Raw genomic sequence first — 16,726 nt, 5'->3', positions numbered from 1 at the left:
ATATTCTACATGTAACTGTAGCTCAAGTCTATGTCTAAGTTTAGAGATCCAACTGTTAAGAAGTTTATCAACTCTTCTGGCAGTATTTCACCAACAAATATCAGATCTCTCTATGTCAGCTTCCGGTAACCTCTTCCGTGATGAAAATTATTTCCCTTATAAGCTTTCTACGACTGTAGAAAGTGAGCAACCTGCAAGGACACAGAGAGCACATCAGGTTGTTCTGACTTCGGCAAGCTCCCAAGTGCCACCTTTTCTGGTGGTACACTCTCCCTACCACGTATGCAATGAGCACGCAAACATGTTCCAATAGAGGATGAAAAAAGATGGCAGCCTGGAGCTGTTGCCATGTGATCAGCCTGCCATTGAGTCACTCCAACACTGATCCACAATAAAGAAATAAGCAGCTGATTACTTACCTTGAGACATAATGTAAAGATGAAGACTGAGAATATCAACAATTTTACTTCCATTATAGTGGTACAGTGTTCTCCCAGTTTAATACACAGCTTTAGAGTTGCAGGATAACAGAAATTAGTCTACCGTACTCTTCTGAGTGGTATTAAACTGCATTTTAAATACATACTGCTTGCCAATATTCTCTGAACAGAAGAGCACCATCCTTCTCAAGAAAACAACAGTTCTCACTGTTCTAAACAGGGCAACAGTATGGAGAGCATCAGAGGCAAGCTGCATCAGGATGTTCATTCAAAATCCTCCAGAGACATAAAGAGGAAATGTGCTCACTCATTATTTTTTGTCTAACATGGGATGACTCAATGATACACACATGATTTGTTATAAAACCAACTTATGTAAAAGATTAGGATATTCTCCAGAGTCACACTCCCAGTGTTAAAAGATTATTACCAATGCTGGTCAGCATTTATACTAACACCATCTCCTGAACAAAGCATTTGGAACTGATCCTGCAAACTGACCAACATTGCTATTGTTTAAAATCAGGGAAGGAAGGTGATTTTGAGCATTCACATGATCAAGGATCACATGTCAAACCAAGATGAGTTTTATAGTAACTTGCATGATACTGGAAATTCCATGACAAGCTCCATTTTACTACTAGAAGGCAGAGATGAGGAAAAGGAATATTGACTAAAAGCACCTATAAGTCTTTATTCAGCAGCTGCAAGGTAAGGCGGCTCTGCTTTTATCTCAAAAAATTTAAATGCCAAAGAAAAACACCTTTATTACTAAATGTATGATGGCACCATCATACATGATAACGTGCCAATTACAAAACAGATTTTGGCAGAAAGTTGTTCTAAGCACATAGAAACAATTACATCCAACCTCCACTGTCTGCCATGAACATGATTATGCTATTCTGGCTAAGGCTCAAGCTAAATTGGCTTATGCTGACATTTTACTGCCAGAATAGACATTTCATTTCAACCAGAAGTCTGTTATGGAACAGGCAGCAAACAGATGTGAAAACGACAAACTTCTTGGAGGCAATTATTTGATATATAAATCAGCAAAATCACCTCTGATACACTTATGCTCCTCATATAAAGAAGCCAAGGACACTGGTTGGAAAATGTAGCCGAAGCTATTGTATCTGACCATTCACCCATTACATTTTAGATGAGTAGTGGAAAACTTTATTAGCCTACATATTTTTCAAATCTGCAGTGGCAGAGCTATAGATCAGGATGAAAGAACATTTGAAAAATTAACAAAACTGTCCAGTTGTCTGTCACAATTCGTTTTCCTAAATAAGTTTGCATTTTATATACCTCCAAATAAAAGGCATATAAAATACAAACCCAGAGATAAGAAAATGTTCCCATTCTTCAGATCTTCTCAACATATAGCAATATAAAAGGTTATTAAACAAAGTTAACCTACAGCATATGGCTGAATTGGAAAGCCAGTTTGAATCCTACCTTCCAGCATGCTGAGGTGCATGGCATCATTGGCTCGCTTTGGCACACTAAGCATCACCTCCAGGCCATCCTTAATCTCACCTTTACCTTCTTCACAGCATGTGAGCAGCTCCTGCAAAAGACGAGCGGACATGAGTACTCTCTATCATATGTGTTTCTACACTAATATGATAGACAACCAAATACTACTTCTAACAAGCAAAGAATCATTTTTGGCATGTAAAATCTTTTTGAACTTCTTACTCTGCCAGTGACATGACAGCATACTTTGTATTTATCATGAGCTCTTCTTCAGGGACCAGCCCAAGCTTTCAGTTAACCACCTCTAATTTAAACAAGATCATCTGCTTAATAAGAAATCTTTAAAAGGTACATTAAGGACAACATTTTTTCTGATAAGCACAGACACAGCTATCAGATGCAGTGCTACATCAACACCCAGAACAACACAGCTGCCAAGTCATGAAGATGGTGGAAAGCAGGACAGCACAAAAGGACTGCCCCCCCATGTCAGTCTTTGCTCCACTGCACCAAAGACCTGCTCTGTACTACTGCTGATCAGAGGATTTACATTGTTTCATTTCAAGTATTCAACGAATTACTCTATTCTGTGTTCACACAGTTAAAAGCATCCTACAGACACAACTTTTGAATACAAACAAGCATTAGCTAATGGACAGAAGTTCGAGAATGGAATATGCTGAAACGTTGTAGTGGAATTTAGGGTGATGAAGTTCCCTGCCCATTCAACATCCCACAGATATTAACATAACAGCACCTGAGCTGATACTCAAATTCCCTCACATCCTTTGAGCATTTGAACAGCATCAAGATAAAATGTAGCTTATGTAACCAAAAGGGCATATTATGTTCCTTCTATTATTCAAAAGGCCCACTTAATTCATTCCCTCAGGTTAAATTCCCTTTTCCTTTTTAAAGAGAAAGCCAGGTGATTCCTACTATTATCATCATTACACTATTTCTATTTAACTGCCAATACCACCATCACAGAAAAACACTACATCATAACACTTAAATTTTGCATGACAACTCCACAGAAAAGTGAGTGTAACTAAATATCCTCCAGGAGGCACAGAAGATGAGCAGCTTCAATACCATTTGGAAAAATAAGCAGAACTTCGAGAACCGTAAAATGTTTCAGCCATCATTCAAGTTTTGGGCTCTCCATCTTTACATGGTTTACATCTCTTTTCTTACAGGAGAGAAAAAAAAAAGAAAACGAAAACCCAGCAACTACCACATAAATCCATTTTACTATGCAGCAAAGCCATCTGGCTCTGCAAAGACTGGTGAAACCGATCTGTCCCATCACTTCAATAATGTATCGGCTAAGGCATATTTAGATTTTTAAAAAATAATTCTTGGAATCAATACCCCAAAAATTCTGAAACAGCACAGCCTAGAGTCTTTCTGTAAGTTGTAACTTAATCAAGTTGCACCCTTTTGCAAGGTGAGAACAGACAATATGTTTTGGTTAAAAATGACAGACTTGTTTCCATCCAACTTGACCTGCAATAGCCTGCAATGTCTTTCAGAAATTTTAAAAACAATCATCCATGGCAGTTCTCAAGTAGAAAGGGGAGACACAGATCAGTTACAGTGCTTTTGTAGGCAGCTGTTACAAAACAAGCAATGCCACCTAACAGAGACCCAGCACAGTTCAAGAACACTGCTGCTCAGTCAAAAAGGTATCTGCCCACTGAGTGAAAGCTCTAACTACAGGTTTCCAAAAGTTTTGTTTATTTTAACAGCTACTTTTTACTTGACATTTCCAGGCAACATTACAAGTAAGAACTGTTTGTGCAACAGCTCTACAGGTACTCAATGTGGGTGTACATATACACATATATATTTTCATATTTTATAGATATAATATAGTTTTATATATTAAAAAATATAAAAAAGTTACATATTTTACAGTACTTAATACCATAAACATAGCTAATGGCTTGCCAAAATTTGTTGCAGAAACCATTACAAAAGTGCGCTTGTCTATATAGCCATGAATTACTTTTTTACTCTGGAAATGCAAATTACATTTTCTAAGTAAACATTAGTAGAGAGGTATCTTTTTTGATTTACAGGAATCTGGACAAAATGTTGCTTATTTATGCCTTCTTTCATTTTCAGTGGTCTCCTAAAAAATATCACAGCAATATTTGAGGCTGCCCAGGATGCTGTAGTCTCAGAGTGCCGAGTGAAAAAAGCCCTCCTGATTTCAGCAAGAGCTTTGTCTTCTTAAGAACAGCAGAATCAGATGAAGAACTTTGAATTAATACTGACCTTTAAAAGAAGCTGATATTTTGTTATCCTTTGGACAGGTTTGATAAGGTAAGAGGAGATAGAGTTGGCCAGTCCATGTCGTTGTTGTATCTCCTACATGAAAAACACATTTGAGGACTGTGAGCACCAACACTCAGATATAGACTGCTTTGAGGGCTATGAATAATATACATTAACTACAAATTCTATTTTAGCAAGGAGAAATAAAAAAAAGACAGGATGTGATATTCCAGCCACAGCAAATGGTTATGTTGTGCATCTGCCTGCTCACTTTGTATAAGCAAAAGATTATTACCTCCAAGGGTACCTGTGAAGCATTTCAACAAACCTAAATATAAATAGCAACGATTAGGGATATCGAACACGTAGCAATGCCTTTTTTAAAAAATTAAAATCTGTATTTCTTTTGTTATTCGCAAGAGAGAAAGGAAAACAAACTTCAGTGTTCTGGGGAACAGCCAGGACTATCACAGGAAGGCTGAGGTTGAGGTTTCTTAGCATCACCTGCTAGTTTAACAGTTAATAGTCACAGAAAGCATTTTCCCCCACAAGGGGGAGCACGAAGTAACATTTTCTAACTAAAGGAAAGCGGTTACCAAACACTTAAAAAGAAAACAGCCACTTACAAACAAAAAAAGAATGACCTCCACAAAGCTAAAGGAGGAAAACAGAATTAGATGATAATTAGATGGGATAATTACAGATTTCAAGTACTGATCATGGTTGAACTTCACGGCCAGTGTTTGCCATTTATCACAGTATCAGATATAGTTTAACCACACAATTTCAAACAGCAAGTTATGCACCGCAGCTATGTGCTTTCTAACCATGATTACAGTATCAGAAATTCCCAAGATGGGATACACACGACATCTGCACATGGTCCAGTGGTGGACAACGGAAGCTCTTGAAGTTACCTGTGCATAGAATTAGGTCTTCACACTTCTAATCCACTTTAGTGGATCAGGGGATGGAGAGCTCTGGATACGCCAGTTAAGACAGAGGGATCAAAGAAGGTGGTAGCAAGAACATATTTCTAATATAGTTTTATCAGAGCCCTTTGTTTAAAATAGTATTTACTAAATTTTATTTGAAATTTTTTTTGTCACATCTGCCCGATTTCCTGTAACTTATCTGCTCTTCTTCAAGCACTGAAAACTTAACAGAGGCTTCACAAAAAGGCTTTACCTTACAATGTTTAGAATCCCCATCTCCTCAGTGATAGACTTTTGAAATTAACCCAAAGAGCTTCAGGGATTTTTTGTTTGTTTGTTTTTTATTATGTCCTTCCCTCTTCTTCTACAAACAATTCTAAAAAAATTTGTGGTGTCACTACACAGCTGGTGGCTCAGCACAGTGGAGCAGGAAGCAAAAAGGGGTAGAGAGCACTGTAATTGAATCATCTGTAAATGCACGTTCAACCAAAGCACCCCAGCAAATGCACAAAGTCCTTCAGCATGGCCAAAATTCCCCAGCTAGTGCAGTTCCCTAAAACCTCGAAACAGCTGCTACCTTTTGGTCCTTTCTTAAGTGGAATATTACATGTAGACCAAGTAACCTAGGAACCGAATGAGCAAGGTGGGTGCTTTAGAGGCTCTGAACAATGCCAGTCAACTGAATTACCGCTACATTTGATTACAATTTAAAGGTGCTCCAACAAATTTAATGCAGATTTCCAGCTTTATTACATACAATGCAAACTAAGCACATCAAAATGCTAAGATTTGCAGAATGTGCTTGTGACAGCTGAAGATTTGTCTCAGCTGTTGCTGCCTGAACCTGCTTCCAGTTCTGAACTACTTTGATATGCGACAGCAACTTTTTACATTTGATTTGTCAGCTTTATGAGACCAACAGAGTAATATAAGTTAACCATGTGAGATATATGATTGATTTTCTTAAGCTGACACTAAATTGCAGCATTAGTACCAGGAAACTTGCATTTTCTTAAGAAATTTGGCACTCAGCATAACTGCAAGTACATGATTCAAACTGCCAAGGCATACTTTTAAAGATGGACACATAGTACTTACATCAAAGTATGCTCCTGCATGTTCCAATATCAGCTGGGTAGAATCTGGCTTATTTTTACAGTAAGTAACATACATTTGGAATTTGTCTGCCTGCAGAACAAAATGCAAATTTACACAGGTTATCAGAGAGCATAATTTCTGTCTCAATTAGTTTTTACACAGTTATCGGAGAGCATATCACTCTCTCAAGAAATTATACTATACAGAATTATTTTCCCATTCAAACTGGCAGCATAAGGAAATACATCAGGCAAGAAAGACTGAAAACAATAGCAACATATGTGAAAGTAAATTATTTGTAGCTAAGACAAAGATACCAAACCAAACCTGAACACAGGTTTAGGCAACTTGCATAACTTCAAGAGCAGCTAAGCACTAGCATCTGACAGCAGTGCCTTCATTTTTTTTTTCCCCAGTTAAAGATACACACGTTTTTACTCAAATTTGAAGGAAGAGGTACTTTTAAAAATTTTACAAATTAAAAAGGGACCTGAGAGCAAGAATCCATCCCTTCATGCTTCCTATCTCCCTTGTTACTTCTAAACGTAAGTCTGACTCCATTACCCATGTGACGAAGCAGTGTCCAACGTCTTCCGGTAACTGTTCATATTTTTCCAGCTCTTTGAGGAATATACTATGGGTAGAAAAGAAACAAACAGTATAAGGCACATGAAACATTTTCATTAGAGCAGCTGATATTGATCTATTGTCTGTGAATAAAGGTGGTTAGAAAACTTGCTGTAATTCATACCAACAGCATGAGTTAAAGAAATAAAGATAACAGGAATGGATAAAAATGTGTAATAAAAGAACTAATACAAAATGTAATTCAATACAAATTCTGATGTGAAGATCAGAAATTGATACAGCAGACATGCAGTTAACACATAAGAGTACATAAATTTAATAACTGCTGCTGTTCTCCATCAAGAAGGTTTCCTACTGTTTCAGTTTCAAGAAAAGTTTATCCTTCATCTCAGGAGAAAACGGAGGTGACTTGCTTTTTGGATACTCAAGTTAACACAAAGCATACAAAGGAATGTAAAATCAGGTTCTGGAATATGCTAGGTATATTCTATTACTTAAAAGAATCATAACCCAATACAAACGCCACTGAATTAACAAAGACAGAAGATTCAGAACAAGAATTCTGTATACACATCTGCCTAGGAACCATTCCACTCAGAAGAAACGTAATGGACAATCCACTTTCGTGCTCCATACTCAAGTAAATGTAACAATGGTGGGGCATCTCCACAGAAGCTTCGAAGAGCCAAGGAAGAGGAGGGAGCCCTAACTCTTTCCCACTAGCAGTCGCGCTTGGAAAGCAGGAATGAGGGTTCTGAAGGAATGACAGAGTCTTACATTGATGTTTGTGCTATACCTGTATTCTATTGAGTTCAGTGGTTTCCATCTCTTTAGGACAGCTGGAAAACCTACAGCAAAATTTTCATGTATCCAAATAATTTCTTAAAAGCTGAAAAATGTCTGAGACTGAAAATGACAGTTTCTAACGATGTACTTACCTGGCTGCAAAAAGCAACAACTGAATCAATTTAGCAATGCAAGAAGAAATCTTTTAGATTTCTTTATGGAAAAGCGTCCATTATTCATACGCACAATATTTTCACTAGGAAATCCCTGAAGTCATCATTTGGACTTAGCAGTAATATGGAAATGGAAGATAAGTCACTCACTTATTGTGGAACTCATAGATTTCCTGCATGTTTCCAAAGATAATGTGTTCTTTGTTTACAATACCAGGTGGGATCTCCTCGACTCCACTTGTCATTTCCCACAGATACGTCTGCCCAGAACAAAAGAGATGCATGAAAGTCATGATAAACTCTGAACAGAAGCACCCAGGTATCTGTAAGCATGCATTCCTGGAGAGAAATCGGGGAAAGATCACACAGCAGCATCCTCTCCAATTGTGATAGTACCTGTTGTGTCAAATATACCTTGTGATTTTGACAGTAAAATCCAAGTTCTAAAACTGACAATTTAACATAGTCCCCAAGACTTCATCATTTAAAACGCATAGTGTTCTTGACAACCTCTAATGCTTCAGGATATTCCTTATCAAGGTCCTGTCTGCAGTTTAGAAGTTCATGCTTTGTGCAACAGCTAACACTGAACATTACTTGCTTCAGCATAACAATTACTGGGCACTTTTCCATAGAATCTCTCTGAATTTCTATTCAAAAAGTCAGCTAGTAGCAGAACATGTGATACAGATAACAAGAGAATTAACACAAGCTCTTCTCTATTGCTAGCAAAGCAAATAAAGTAAACCCCTCCTTTTCCCCTCCCCTCTCTAGAACAAAAAAACCCACACGTTTATGAACTGGGAAAAGAGCAAATGCTGAAACTCAGTACTGACAAAAGCAAAACATATAGGGTGAATTCTGAAGTGGCTGTTATCAGATGTAATTCTAAGTTTCTTCTTAATAGCAAAAAAGATACTTAATTTGGTCCTATGACTGCAAACCAATCATGATTGGCTGTTAAAACCAGGAAGAAACAGAAAGCAACGGATTGAATCCTGTCTTCAAAGATTAGTGAAAAAAAGAAAACTTACATCCATGCATTCCCGGAGGTCTCTTACGTAAGCCTTTTCTGTCTGAATTAGCTCAGCCATAATGAACCTTAGGTGACAACAGAAAGAATAATCAAATCTCAGTCTGTTAGCTCATTATGAATGCATAATAACCAGAATACATCTTTCTCCTCATCAGCTTTTGCTTTTTCCACTGCTGCAAGAAAAATCTGAGAACTGAAACGTGGAGACAACAGATGAAGGAAACATAAGAGGTAACATTCCTCCACTACTAACCAGTGCAAAAAGAAATGGGGAAGGAGATGGAATTTTTTCTCAAATGCTTTTCACTTGCTACAGTCATTTAACTGTTGTCCTCCCTCTTCCCCTTACACATTTATTTCACATTATTTCTAAAAAGAAAAGAAGCATGTTAAAAGAAGTCTAACATAGTTTTGAAAGTTTAAGATTCTGACATCCTAGAATTATCTGTGAGAATAAGCATGTGAATAAAAGGCAATAGGAGCTCTTGAGTAATATTACTCTCTTTTTACCATTTATCCAATTTCTAAGCTGCCAGACAAGCCATGACAGTTGTTTCATTATCAGGATTGATTTATGCATTCTCATTGATTAAAAATAAATAAATTTATTACTCTTTCCTGCGGGCAGACTTTCGTTTTTCTTCGTTAAGCTCATGAGCAGCATCGCGCAGTTTCACCTCTGACCCAGGGACACTGGCTGGGATTATATCCAGCTGCAAGCTTTTGCTCTTTATTAAAGAAAGGAAGACTTGATTAAGGAAGAAGACAGGAGAAAATGATAGCTAAATCAAATGCAAGCAAAGCTTGTTTGTCTGTCATCACACTCAAATTTCTCTTACCGATTTATTGGAATCTGAGGAAATACCCAGAGCTTTCTCTAAAGAGGTCCTGTATTTCTCCATGCGCAGGGAAAAGTCTCTGTACCTCTTATCCACTGCTGTGACACATTTTTTAATCTCTGTTGCATGAGCATGCCCTTTTTCACAAAAGCCATCAGCCAGCTGTATCAACAACTTCACCCTCTCTTTGGTTTGCTACGAAAACAGGAAAATATCGAACAGTTACTAGCTTTACCTGTCATGAAGGGGGTCATTTTGCTTAACCTGCTACTAAGTGCAGTTGGAGAAGCTGTCAAAGGAGCTAGCTTCCTCCTCTCTCTTCCCAGAACTCCTTTAAACAGACACCTTTTTGTAATAAAAATAACACAAGATGAATATACGTTTCCTTGGGTTTTATTATTACATGACTAGAAGCAGGTTGTTTATTTTTCTTTCAAAAATGTGCTCCATATCTAACCCAGACATTAAATTCTGCTAGGCGAGCTTTTCGGAGCATGGGTATTCTCCTCGCATCAATAGAAAGGTGTTTTGTTCATGACCACTGAAGCACTGGTATTGGACCTGGCCCACAGCCTCAAGAATCTATCTCCTTTAGACATCATTGAAGTGTTGAGATGGAGGTTAAGTCTTGTTATACGCTTTACACTTTAACGGATTAAGACTATATTCTTTAGATCTTTTTTATATCATGTTATGTTGTCACACAGTTGTTTGAGAGAAACTAAGAAAACAAGTAGCCACCACCAAATCTGTAACTAAGTGCTTTTCCCAATTAACAAGCTGCCTAAGGCTATGCACTTTCTTTCATGTAAATCATAAATCATCCACAATGGATGAGTTTATACCTCCATCTCTCTCTCTCTCATGCCATGTCAGAGTAAAGGGTACTGTCAGGGCCCTTGGTAACAGGGAGTTAAGCAAAACAGTCAGTAAGAACTTGACTTTTTTATGTCAGTTTGTCCTTTCTTTTTCTTTCTGTTTTTTTTTTTTTACATTCTTTTTCTTTCCTAATGGTCCCTCATCTAAGCATTTCTTTTCACTATGGAATTAGTAAGGGCTAATACATCCTCCCAACAGGTAGCAAAATGCCAAGGGAGTGGCACTAACAACATCCTTTCAAAAGGGACACCCACGTCATCCACTGACTGACAGAGGAAACGTAGGGGCAGGGGTGCTCTGCATGCTGGAAGGGATCCAGCAGAAAAAAGGCTGGAGCAAAACTCAGAAGGAAAAAAATCTGGATTTGAAAAGCAAAAGTGATCTCTGTTCTTTCTGGATTCCCGTTTCTCCCTTCCCACATGTCCCATGACCAACTCCATCTCCAAGTCTCTTCTCTTCTGAGGTGGTCCTTCAGACAAATGAACACTTGCTTACTTTCTTGGGCTCTGTTATTTCTCTATGAAGACTGGAGAGCCAAGATGTGGAAACAGGTGACAGTTTGAACAGGTGACAAAACAAAACACAGAGACAGACAAGGTTACGTAAGCTCAGGTACTTCAGTCACGCACTGGTTGCCTGTCTTTCACACGTGAAAACTTTTAAGCCTCACAAGTGACATCTGCATCTCTGTATAGGCCTCCAGAGATGTAGAACAAAATAATGCTGCCGTGGCTCACTTACAGCAGAATCACAGCATACTTTAATAAAATGAGTAACCTAACAAGTAAAGCTTTAATTTTTCTACTGTCTTCTAATTAAATCACAGCTGAGTAATAATATGCCTTGCTGTATTTTATATCCTAAACGAACATGCAGTAATCCATAGACATGAGGATATAAAAGTGGAAATCAAAGGCCCTGCAAGGTTTGTAGGTTTTTTTAAAAAACATTTTTAAGCTACCTCACTACAGTTCTGTCATAAGAAATCAACTGCACATAGGGCTGATGAAGCTCCCATAACAGCGATTATCTTCTGATTATCTTTTGGTTTATTCTGTTCCCAGCAGAAATACAGAGAGAAAGCCACTGCAAGTGGCTTTGCAAGTAAACAAATCCTGATGGACACATCCTTGGGGTTTTTTTTGGGGGGAGGGGGGAATTTGGGTTGTTCTGGGTTTTTTAAAATCTTACATAATTTTATTTATTTTTTTCACCTTTGCTGTGATCTGAAATTCTTCATGTTCTTTTAACAGCTCTTGAGTGTGCTGGATACTGGAGCCAGTGGAAGTATGTGTGGATAAATAAAACTCTCCATTGTCATGAATCCATTCCAGAGCCTAAATAAAGCAATAATGAAGGAAAAGTAAGAGAGAAGGCAATATACTTTTGCCAATAGAAATCATCGGTAATCAGTATTTCACAAACACAGATTGGCCACAGGTAAATTTTATTCTATGCCACTTGTGGCAATCATCTAATACCTCTACAATATCAAAGAGTTTGTAACTCTGAAGTAATTCACTTAGTCTATGAAGCAATGCTTAAAGAATTAAAGAAAAACTACTGACACATGAATCTGAATGCTTCAGGGAAGTCCACTACTACAGGACTATAGTAGTCCACTATTAAAAAGGTTCTAACTGACTATGTCTACAGTTTTGTTAGTATACTCCCCAACTGAGCAGAAAAATCACTTTTTTGGTGCAATACAGGACAGCTGTACTCAGAAATACGCATTTTCCAACTTGTAAAAATGTACGTAAGACTGCCAAGTGTGTAGGCTAAACTTTCCAAGCACATAAGATTTAACTATCATTTCACTCTTTAGTTGACATGTATTCCAGTCTCACAAAGTATAGTTACATGTAATTCTAGAAATTATACCTAGAATATAGCAGCAGAGGAGGAATGGTGAGATGTACCAGTTAAACCAATGAATGTATGTATAGGTAGTAAAAGACAAGAACTAAGAACGGCAATCTAAAATTGTTTCCCTTCCACATCCTGGCACCTTACTCTCTCACTATTATGAACCATGCTGATCCAGGTTATTATCTGTGTTCTACCCATATTAATATTTGCTGCCCTTTTAAGCATAACTCAGTGGTTGCAAGGAATCCTACTCTCTTCTGGCTACTGGAAAAAAAAAAGAGTCATCTCAAACTGTCACATAACAGCAAAAATAAAAAATGTAACTGAAGACTGACATTATCAAGTTGTTTTGCAGCTCTTAATACAGGCTACTACAGCAGTATGCAGAGGCACATGAACTTAGAAACTTCTTGGTTCTGACAAAGTCAACACCAGATGTTCAAAGAGTTTAATACAGCTTGCTTAGAACTGTCTTGTTACTAAATGCATGTGTATCTTCTGAGTTTCAGTAAATATACACAGCACTAGCCAAAAATTTAATACCCCAAGAGAAAAAGTAGTAGATTGCTAGTGGGTCCTCATTCTTCCTTTTATGTCTCATACTTTCAGTTTACCCTTTTATCTATCCACATTACCAGGAACAGGAAAAGTTTTATCTTGGTGGACAGTAGATATGTATTTTTCAAGAGCATAACCTTACACTGAATCAGAAAAGGCATAGTCTGTATTATAATTCCACCATCAATTTAAGCTCATCAAGGCTGTGACTGAATAACTCGATTCTCTTCCTTCCACTTAGGATGCCTTTGCCTCTTGGTACAAAAACTAAAGTGAGTAGAAAGCCTTCAGAATTCAATACTGAATATGAATGCTAGGATGCCATTTACCTAGTCACAGACTAGTGCAGATGCGAGCCTGATGAGATGGGCCTGTACTTTTCAAGCACTGCTGATGGAAACAAACCAACAACTCTTGGACCAGTGTCAAGAAAAGGGACATTTCAGCCAACCACCTGTACGATGGCCCTTGTCACTCTAATGTCAATCTTTGCAAGTGAAGACTGATATGGACAAGCAGCATGGCTATCGCTGATATTACAAACAATATTTATTTTGATACTTCTCGCTTTTAACTTTTTAACCTCCACCTTTTTTTTTGTTATTATTACATTATTACACAATGCTGGAATAAATGATAAACAAAAAAAACCTTCCCCTCCCCAAATGTTGCCCCTTCATAACTTCTTGGCAGCTCTCTAGAGCCACCACAACATGACAGAAAGTTCATCTCGATGTTAATTCCTACACTTTAGATCAGCTCTCATTTCGCGTGAGGATCAGGATTGTATGTTGGAGACACATATCACCATACAAGAACTGGAGAAATCAACTTCGTGACCAGGTGAGCCCTTAACTCTGGAACGATTTGAGAGTCTACCATTTTCCTCGCAAACTACTATGGTATCTGCTCTCATAGCAGGGCATCAAGTTCTGAAAGCACAAAGAATGGGTTCTTCCAACTTCCAAACAAAAAATCTAAATGAAGACAGCAACATTTCCATTTTCTGGCTAATCAGTGTGGAGTCGGTTTTCGATGGCTGAACTGGTGATTGCTGAAAAATGGGATTTACAATGAAAATGCTGACAAGATCTTTATCTCCAGTGTTTGACTGTTAGTCAGTAATCTCTATACAAAAGCAAGTCAGTCATGTGCTTGGCAGAGGTTGGAGTTAAGGTTATTCAGAAGTGGGATGGGGGGCAGGGAAGGGGTGGTGGTGGTGTTTTAAAGAGGTATTAATCTTTAACTTCACTCCAAGATTTATCTCGCATTACTTTCTTTGTGAAATCATGAAAGACAGACTTTAGAAAACTTTCAAGAGATCAAAACCGACCACTAGTATTTAAGCCTTTGTCTACATTGGCTGTCAAAACATTAGGGTTTCTGAGTCCTTTAAAGTAGATCTAACTATATTTCACACTATGGGCGTTGTGTCCTTTTCTGCAGAACAGGAACAGATAGCTTCCTTTCTTTGTCCTATATCCAGTTAAAAAAAAAAAAAAAAAAAAAAAAAAAAAAAAAAAAAAAAAAAAAAAAAAAAAAAAAAAAAAAAAAAAAAAAAAAAAAAAAAAAAAAAAAAAAAAAAAAAAAAAAAAAAAAAAAAAAAAAAAAAAAAAAAAAAAAAAAAAAAAAAAAAAAAAAAAAAAAAAAAAAAAAAAAAAAAAAAAAAAAAAAAAAAAAAAAAAAAAAAAAAAAAAAAAAAAAGAGAAGTAAAAAACCATTGCAGATCATTCCAGTTACTGCCTTGGAACCCCCTACTTATTTTTATGGCTTGTGTTTTCATTAACGAAGTGGATTTTTTTGTGTGTGTGGTAGTTACTTAATAGTTCTTTCCAGACTGATAAATTCAACAAAATACAGAGAGGTGGATCTACCATGCAAGAAACCATGAAACGAAGTACAAGGAGAATTGCAAAAAACTTTCCAAAGTCATTCAGTTATTATTGTTTAATGAGTTATCCAACTTGTCAGTTTTCTAGAACTGCCAATCAACTTAATGAGATGTTTTTTCCCTCAACATCGGAGAAAAATGTTGCTGCCTGTTATTTCCCTGGTCAAATTAGGTGTTTGTGTAAAAGTTAACAAGCGTAACAATTTGTTCAAACACAAGCTTGCAGAAATGAGATTCACTGGTACCAGATCAAGCTGGCAGAAGCAAACCACTACCTTTAAGTTACAGCAGTAAAGACACCCTGCCTCTCAACAGATTTTGTTGTTCTGTATTAAAGGAAAAGCAAATAATTTAACTTACTTTCTATTTTAATCATTGATCTTTCAGACATTTGAAATATTGAAGTCAATGGCAAATTTGTTATTGTGGGACAGGTCAGTGTATGTCAAACCTCAATCACACTGAAGAGGATTTTTATATAAAACCATCACCTGTTTGGCACTTCTTTCAAACACCACATACTGTTGGCATTGATCAAGACGTCTTTTACGCATGGTCCAGTAATGCAGCACACGGTTCTCCCTCTGGAAGAGTTCATTCAAGATATCTGAAGAAATGAAAATAGTTTCAAGAGAGGTTATGACAATCAATTTTGAAACTACGTTAAAATCAGCGGAATAAAGTACTTTATATTGTAGAATTTATAATACACTTAGTCTTTCTCTTACTCTTTGTTTTGCTCTTTTTCCTGATATTCATGAAACAGAGTGTTCCTGTTTCATTATTCTTTACAGAAAGAATACTAGAGATGCAATTAAAACTTACTAGTAACACCTTTTTTCTCTCAAATATTTTTCATACGGGGTCTGCCACTGTTTATAACAGAATTGAAAATGTAGTCTGATAAAGATGGTTCTTGATGGGGTTTCCTCAGAAAGAACGAGCATGCACAAGTAATCACAACATGCTTAACATCTCATATTAATCATAATTAAAAAAAACAAACCCTTTTCTGACTATACCAGCCTCCTATAAAATATTTTAATAATTTAATACATATGGGCAAATACATAACCATAGGTCACTACAAGAACAAATGCAACATAAGCAGATATTAAATGTACAGAAACCCAAGGAATAAAAAAACCCACAAAATAAAGTTTGTAATTCCCCTTCAAAAAAAAAATCAAAACCAACAGCAGTATAATTGATTAAGTTGACATGTTCAAATATGAGTGTTCACTGAGCCTTGAGAGAATTTCCAGGTAATCAAATAATTAACTCCACAATTTGTTATTCCATTCCTGAGTATCAGAAACTGTTTGCCACTGGGAAGTCACATCCAAATTCCACCGTTAAACTGCAATTCCACATGTCTGGCTTATAAATTCTTCCTGGATGGCAAAGACCTTCTGCTTACAATATGCAGAAGATTTTATCTGAACTCTGCTTCTTTAATGTTTTTTGAGTTTTTTCTTCAAAGAAAGAAATCCTAGCAGTTTCTTGTGAAGTTCACTTTACCCACTGCTTCTTCCAGAGCAGCAACCCTACCAGACTTTGTAGCTACTGCAAACCCAGATGACAAGCTGAAATACATGGAAATGGGGACACCAGATGTCTCTGCCAGGTGATTCTGTTGAAAGTGTACTAGCAGTTTCTTGTGAAGTTCACTTTACCCACTGCTTCTTCCAGAGCAGCAACCCTACCAGACTTTGTAGCTACTGCAAACCCAGATGACAAGCTGAAATACATGGAAATGGGGACACCAGATGTCTCTGCCAGGTGATTCTGTTTAAAGTGTGGACTTGACGGCAGACGACTTTGGCCTGTTCAGGATGCTGGTTGAGAGAGTCCCGTGGG

At 37.1% G+C, this 16,726-nt stretch overlaps 1 protein-coding gene across 1 annotated transcript in view; it reads right to left on the bottom strand.

Annotated features, from left to right (window-relative positions):
• Positions 1-16,726, bottom strand: part of TRIO (trio Rho guanine nucleotide exchange factor) — a 186,127-nt gene that overhangs the window by 85,355 nt on the left and 84,046 nt on the right. Inside the window, 10 exon segments of the mRNA XM_019474271.1 lie at positions 1,908-2,019; positions 4,212-4,304; positions 6,245-6,334; positions 6,809-6,878; positions 7,942-8,051; positions 8,826-8,892; positions 9,440-9,555; positions 9,667-9,861; positions 11,760-11,882; positions 15,358-15,473. Of these exon segments, the coding sequence (XP_019329816.1) occupies positions 1,908-2,019; positions 4,212-4,304; positions 6,245-6,334; positions 6,809-6,878; positions 7,942-8,051; positions 8,826-8,892; positions 9,440-9,555; positions 9,667-9,861; positions 11,760-11,882; positions 15,358-15,473 (1,092 nt within the window).

This window comes from Aptenodytes forsteri, unplaced genomic scaffold (assembly GCF_000699145.1).
Source record: "Aptenodytes forsteri isolate BGI_AS27 unplaced genomic scaffold, ASM69914v1 Scaffold27, whole genome shotgun sequence".
Classification (NCBI taxonomy): Eukaryota; Metazoa; Chordata; class Aves; order Sphenisciformes; family Spheniscidae; genus Aptenodytes; species Aptenodytes forsteri.
The sequence above is the reverse complement of the archived record's forward strand: the minus strand, read 5'-3'. Positions and strand labels throughout refer to the sequence as shown.